The sequence below is a fragment of the Aptenodytes patagonicus genome, chromosome 17 (assembly GCF_965638725.1).
Source record: "Aptenodytes patagonicus chromosome 17, bAptPat1.pri.cur, whole genome shotgun sequence".
NCBI lineage: Eukaryota > Metazoa > Chordata > Aves > Sphenisciformes > Spheniscidae > Aptenodytes > Aptenodytes patagonicus.
Genome location: NC_134965.1, coordinates 11,016,194 through 11,022,206, shown reverse-complemented (window position 1 = coordinate 11,022,206; position 6,013 = coordinate 11,016,194). Strand labels below are relative to the sequence as shown.

Below are 6,013 nucleotides of genomic sequence, written 5' to 3'. Positions count from 1 at the left end.
CCCCCCCGGGCCGCGGCCCCGCCTCGCCGCCCCCGGGCCTGGCCGCGGGAGGCGCCCGCTCACCCGTTACCTCCCGCCTCTCGTGCCCCCCGCCCCCGCGGGCTCGGCCGCCTGAGGAGCTGCGCGGCGGCCCCTGTCACAAACGGGCGGAGCGGCGCGTTCGACCTCGGGTCCGGGGGGCCGCGGCCAGCGCGCTGGGCGGGAGGCTGAGGTAGGGGGGCGCCCGCCGCGGCCCCGGGGCCTGAGGGCGGGGGCGCGTTAGAGGCCTGGCCCCCGGGGGCGCGGGGAGCCGGGCGCGGGGGCTCCCCCGGCCTTCCCCTCCCGTGAGGCGGCTGCTGCCGTCGCCTTCCCGCCCCGGGGCGCGGCGCTGGGGAGCCGGCGGGACGCCTCGGAAAGGCGCCGTGTCCGCGGTGGGATGTGAGGAAGTGTCCCCAGAGCGGTTTGCGAGCGGCCCCGGCTGAGGTGCAGTTGGGAGAGGGGGGGACCGGGGGGTGGGTGAATGGGAGCAAGTGGGGTTAAGCCCCAGAGTGTTGGCGGGATGAAAACCCGTCGCTGTCTCGGGTGGGACAGGGCCGGAGCGTATCGGGGCCTGTGTGTGGAAACGGCCTCGGCGCAGGCTTTGCTGTAGATGCAGCCGAGCGCAGACCATCGGGGAGCGTAAGCTAACAAAAATGCATCGAACGCCTGCGCTTGAGACGCAGCCCAGACATCAAAGTGCAGCCTCAGATTTCCCTGCCCTGATTACATGCCAGGTAGGCAGGCTTTAATTGGACTTACGGTCTCTAACTTAACGCTGTTGGCTTCTGCAGCACCCTAGTGCAACCAGCTAGAAATCCTGTGGCTGCTTAATTTAGGCAGCCAAAAAACCCCCCATAGCCTTTCCTGAACTATTAAATAACACAGTTGATCTGTTCATTCTTGTTATTTATGTGTATAGACACTGAAGTCCTCAGAAGAAAATGCAGGGGAGGCAATTAGCAGAATTATTTTTTTTCTTGTTTCTGCATAAAAAACATCTTTAGTGGAGGAGTTAATTGAACTCGTCATGCAACATCTCTACCTCTAACGGAAACATTGTGCAGAGCCGCATCGCTGCACAATATGCAGTTTGTGTATTTTCATGGTTTTCTTCTTCAGCTAAAAAGCAAGCTGGCATTTTGTAACAGGGGAGTTTCTCACAGTAGAGTATCGTCAGCACACCGGACTGTGACGAGTATATGTTGTCTTCGCAGGGTCCGTGCAGCGTGCGGGCTCCTGTGTCACTTCTGCCCCTCCACGCCCAGGGCGCGGTTGGATCACATTGACAAAACAGCAATGCCCCAGATTTTGTATTCTCAGGGTGCACATTGGTAATCTACGTATGAAAAGCACCATAACATTTCATGTATGTTTTATCCACGGAAAAGGGTTTTTTACATTGCTAGAAAATGCCACGCTCTTGTTATCTGCAAAACGGTGAAAAGACAGACGACCCCTTCATGCTGTTCATTTGCATGCCCCCTCTTTTGCCTGAAAGAAATACCTGTTCTTTAGGACATAGTGGCTTTGAAATAGGACACTGCCTGAAATCTTTATTGTAACATTTGACTTCAAAAGAGACACTTCTGGGTTGGAAGGAAGGCGTGCTAGTGAGTTGATCCTTAAAAATAATGAAATTTGGTAAGAAGCTACTAATGTTTAACAAACAATAAGGTTAAGGATAAATGTAATCGGCTCTACGCTCCCACCATATTTTTTCTATCCTGCAGCCCTACAAAAAGGTCATTCGGTGGAATTAGGGCATCAAAGACAAAGCAAATTGTTTTCCCAGTCCTCTGCTTTACTGCGATTGAAGTTGGTGGCGTGCTGTAGTTGAGCCATTTCAGTCTTACTAGTTGAAATATCTTTAACTTTCGCTAATTATGTAACAGCTAAATCAAAGTTTCTGATTTTTTAAAATATATCTTTGATCTGTACGAGCTTACTCGTCTAAGCGCGCCCCAAAGTGAAACGAAATGTAGTGTTTGTGTTCCTACCAACACTGAGCTAACAGCTATTGAGGGGTGTGTGGAGAAAGTGTCTACAGCAGCGTCGTAGCGTTAGCTTCTCTCGCATCTTTTCAAACTCATTACAGTGCCGCTTGCTCGTAGAGACTCTGTGATCAAAGAATGCTTGTTTGCATTTCTTGGAGAAGCATGGTTAATTATCTGTATCTATTCATAGTCTAAACATTCAGCATTAATAACTATGCTGGTTGCTTCAGGGCAGAGCTTGCCGCATTTGTTATCGACAATAAGCAATGAGAATTAATTGTCTCTCATTAATTCAGTGGTGAACAACTTACTTCATACGGCTTTAAAAGCGGGAGACGGCCTCATGATGTGGTGGTGTGCCGTTGTCGAGAGAAGCGGGTCCTCACTCTCGTCGTTATTTGTGCACCACAGCCCCCTCGGTTTGCAGGCTCTGTTGTTGCAAACCGCAGCTCCAGCCCTGGAACTGGTACCCGCCACCCTGCTGCCTGTGCGGAGCTGACAGGGCTCTGCACAGACCCAGCAGACATCCCACGTAATTTTTGCTTCACGAAATGGGAGTTGGCATCTAGATGGTTTGCTGCTTGCCCAGACGCAACTCCGCTTTGTCACACCCAATTAATGCCTTAATTCTGAATCACATTGATAGACTTGTGCTCACAGGCAGAACTCATTGCAGGTCTTGTGCTTCAAATATTTCAAAAATTAATATCCATGAGTAATTTTGCATAAATGAGTAGTGCCATTCAGTTAATGATGGAGGCCTTTCTTCCCTAGGCAAGGCTAGGAAATATTTTAAAATAAATACATACACCAGTTGCCAGAAAACTCTGCTATAAACTGTGACAACTGTTTATAAGACATTGTTGCCAATTAATTGCATTTGTCCCCAGGATAATACAAGCTGTTTTTCTTTAATTCTGAAGACTATATGGCTATAACTTGGAAGTAAACAAGCATGAAATCAGCGTGGCCACAGCCTATAATCCTCAGACTTCACCTTTCCATTGGCCAACGGCTAAGAGAACCTCATAAATTTAAGAATATTCCACAGCATGTCTGCCTTAAGGAATCTGATTTAGAGGCTTAATCTGCATAGGTTTTATGATTCACCACATTTGATAGACAAGGAGAAATATGGCCCATGTGCACCGCTGTAACTCCACTGACATTAGACATCGATCATCAACTACCATTTGTATTCTACTTCTTAACTATTTATGTCTCCCATTATTAAATTCTTCACAATCTTTAAATGTATTTCTCTTCTCAGCAACTTCATGAGGACAGGAAGAACTGTCCCGGTTAGGAAAGTGAACAAAGACGGCGTTCTGCTCTGGGCTTGCAGGAAGACTGTGATAGAGAAATCGAACACATCTCTTGTCAATACTCTGCCGGTACCCTGACCCACTGCATCATGCTTCTTTCCATTTGCACACTGTTTGTTTGCTAATAAAAATTAATACAGAATGTTCCCACCTGAAGACATCTCAGCTGTCAAAATACAGTACTAAATGAGCTGCTGTTTAAAATAATTTTATAGACAAGTAGGTGGGCCTCGAGTACTTTCAAAGTAGGGCTGAAGACCGTATTTTACAGCGTTCCTAAAGATGAGCTGTCACAACATATTGGTATGCAGGTTGGGGGTGAATTAGTTTTGGGTCTTTGTGTTGTTTTTTTTTAAAAGGCTGTGCTGCTCTTATTATCTGTGCCACAAATTCCAACAACTGCTTTATGAATTCATCTGCAGTTGAGTTCTGTCCTTCAGAGCACCACACTTTATCTAGGGTCTTCATTTATATTCATCAGTGAGGATGAAAATAAAATTTAGCTTTAATTCAAAGGCTAATTTAGATTTCAGTATATGATTAACATTCCACATACAATCACTGCCATCGAAGTCAAGCATATGCATAAATCTTTGCAGGACTGGGGCCAAAACATTTTTAAGTATCCACTTATTCAATACATTTTATATGAAGAATTATTCTTATCATTTATGCAAGGGCCTTAACTAGGTAAATCTTGACACAGCTAAGTCTCTCTCTCTAATTACTCATTTTCTTACTTTTCATCTGGCTTCTACTCTACACATTGTTATCTAATTCTACCAGCACTTGGGTATGAACACAGTTCACTAACTGTAAATACAATGTTCCTCTTCTGCATGAGTGTTTATAGGAGCAGCAGGAGTATTCAGCAAACGATCTCAAAAACTAAGTTTTCAGGAAAATGTGTAGCAACTCCAACAGGTAACAGCATTGACTGTATAATTTGGTAAAACAAACCATTAAAAAAAAAAAAAAGAACACTAAATCATAAAAAGCTATACTAAATTATAAATTATTGCATTACCTACAGGAAAAACTAATTTTTCCATTAAAATACCATCATTCAACTACAGTAAACAAAGTTCAACTATTCTACTTAAGACAGAGTGGAATCACCAAAACTTTAATGCTATATTTTTGGCATGCAATATATACATAATTAAACAGTTAAAAAACATATACAAGTGTAGTATACATAACGCGAATGCAGTCTTGCTGTGGATTGTATCTATCAGTATATTCACAGTACCAGTCATAACATTTGCTAGCAAGAAAAATAGTAATTGATTTTTATTAATAGCGCTAATCAGGCAAATGTGCGACAGCTTGCCTTCCGTTCTGATGGGCACAGTCTCCGTTTCACGCTTCGTACCGGTATCAGGGGGCTTTACAACGTTCCAGCAACAGGGCACACTGGACCCCTTCACAAGAAGCTTTGTGAACACCAACGCGAGATCAGTCACTACAAAACAGATAAAGAAAGTCAGACAGTGAGCAACCACCCATACGCAGTAGGATAGATTAGCCATCCGGCGGGACACAGGGTCCGCATACGCTTGCGACACGTGAAGGAACACGAAGAGCAGGAGGACTGTCAGCAGCAAGAAACGCGCCGCTTCAATCCAGCCTTTCACTGAGTTTCTGCACTTCAGCAGCCAGAGTCCCACTTGGACGCTCGCCATATATATGGCTAGATATCCAAAGAGAGAGAGCAGTCCTTCCCTGTTGGCATTTAAAAAGCCAACCCTAGTATCTCTGCCGTCGCTCCCATGCAGGATAAACATCTTCAGAGAGGTAGCGTTAAGGGTAAGCTGATAAAGTACAGCAAGATTTATAGCAACAATCCAAGATTTATTTTTTGGAAATATGGCTAAAAGTAGAGATGCTGCAAGCCTCACGAATGCTAAGGTAAAGAAAAAATTCCAGTGCACTCCATACTCTGAAGTATGTTCATGATACTCTATAGATTTAACACTAAGCAGTCGTCCAAAGCCAAGAAAAATCAACGGCCAAATGGAAAAGAACTGTCTGGCCAGATTGGAAAATTTTGGTTGTGTCACGCAAGACTTTTGTCTAACTTCAGGACAGACGAGAGCATTACCAAAAATAAAAGCTCCAACCCCCAAATCCATAACTCCTGTTCCATAGGTCTCGGCTTTGGCGTATCGCCTTGGATATTGCGGGAAATCCACTGCTAAAATGCCGATTGATGTCAACACATTGACATAAACGCGAAACACAGTTATTGCTGGAATGTGTTCTGGATCCAAGTACGCCTTCTGGAAGTCTTTTACGATTTGCCTAAAAGGCACTCTGGTCTCATGTTTTCTTCGGCTGTATATTTTAGAAAATATTCCGGCACAGAAGGCTGCAATGATAGTTGGCATGAAAAACATGATCGGAGACAAGACTGTACAGGAGAACAGGAGAGGAGATACTAGCACGAGGAAGTCTAGCAGCAGGCCGTATTTCCTTGAACTTAAAGGTTTCCCATAGCGCAGGTGATATAAAATCAAGAGGAGTCCTCTGCAAAGCAGGCAGAGCGGAGGTAGAGACAAGCCTAGTGAAATTTCCAGCAAACTAGTTCCATTTAAGTTACTGATAAAGGCTTCTTTCAGGTGCTTTTGTGACATTCTTTTTCCTTCCTCTGAAAACACTAACGTGAACTTGAGT

The 6,013-nt window shown here is 45.1% G+C and overlaps 1 protein-coding gene and 1 long non-coding RNA gene across 2 annotated transcripts; one reads left to right on the top strand and one right to left on the bottom strand.

Annotated features, from left to right (window-relative positions):
- The first annotated feature begins 62 nt into the window (after positions 1-62).
- On the top strand, positions 63-3,493 carry LOC143168133 (uncharacterized). Its single transcript, XR_012996661.1, has 3 exons — positions 63-211; positions 571-752; positions 3,283-3,493. It is a non-coding gene; the product is annotated as an uncharacterized LOC143168133 (long non-coding RNA).
- Positions 3,494-4,452: 959 nt separating this feature from the next.
- PIGW (phosphatidylinositol glycan anchor biosynthesis class W) lies at positions 4,453-5,973 on the bottom strand. The gene has a single exon (XM_076354256.1). It carries the CDS (start codon positions 5,971-5,973, stop codon positions 4,453-4,455), a length of 1,521 nt encoding a protein of 506 aa, XP_076210371.1.
- Between the last annotated feature and the right edge of the window lie 40 nt (positions 5,974-6,013).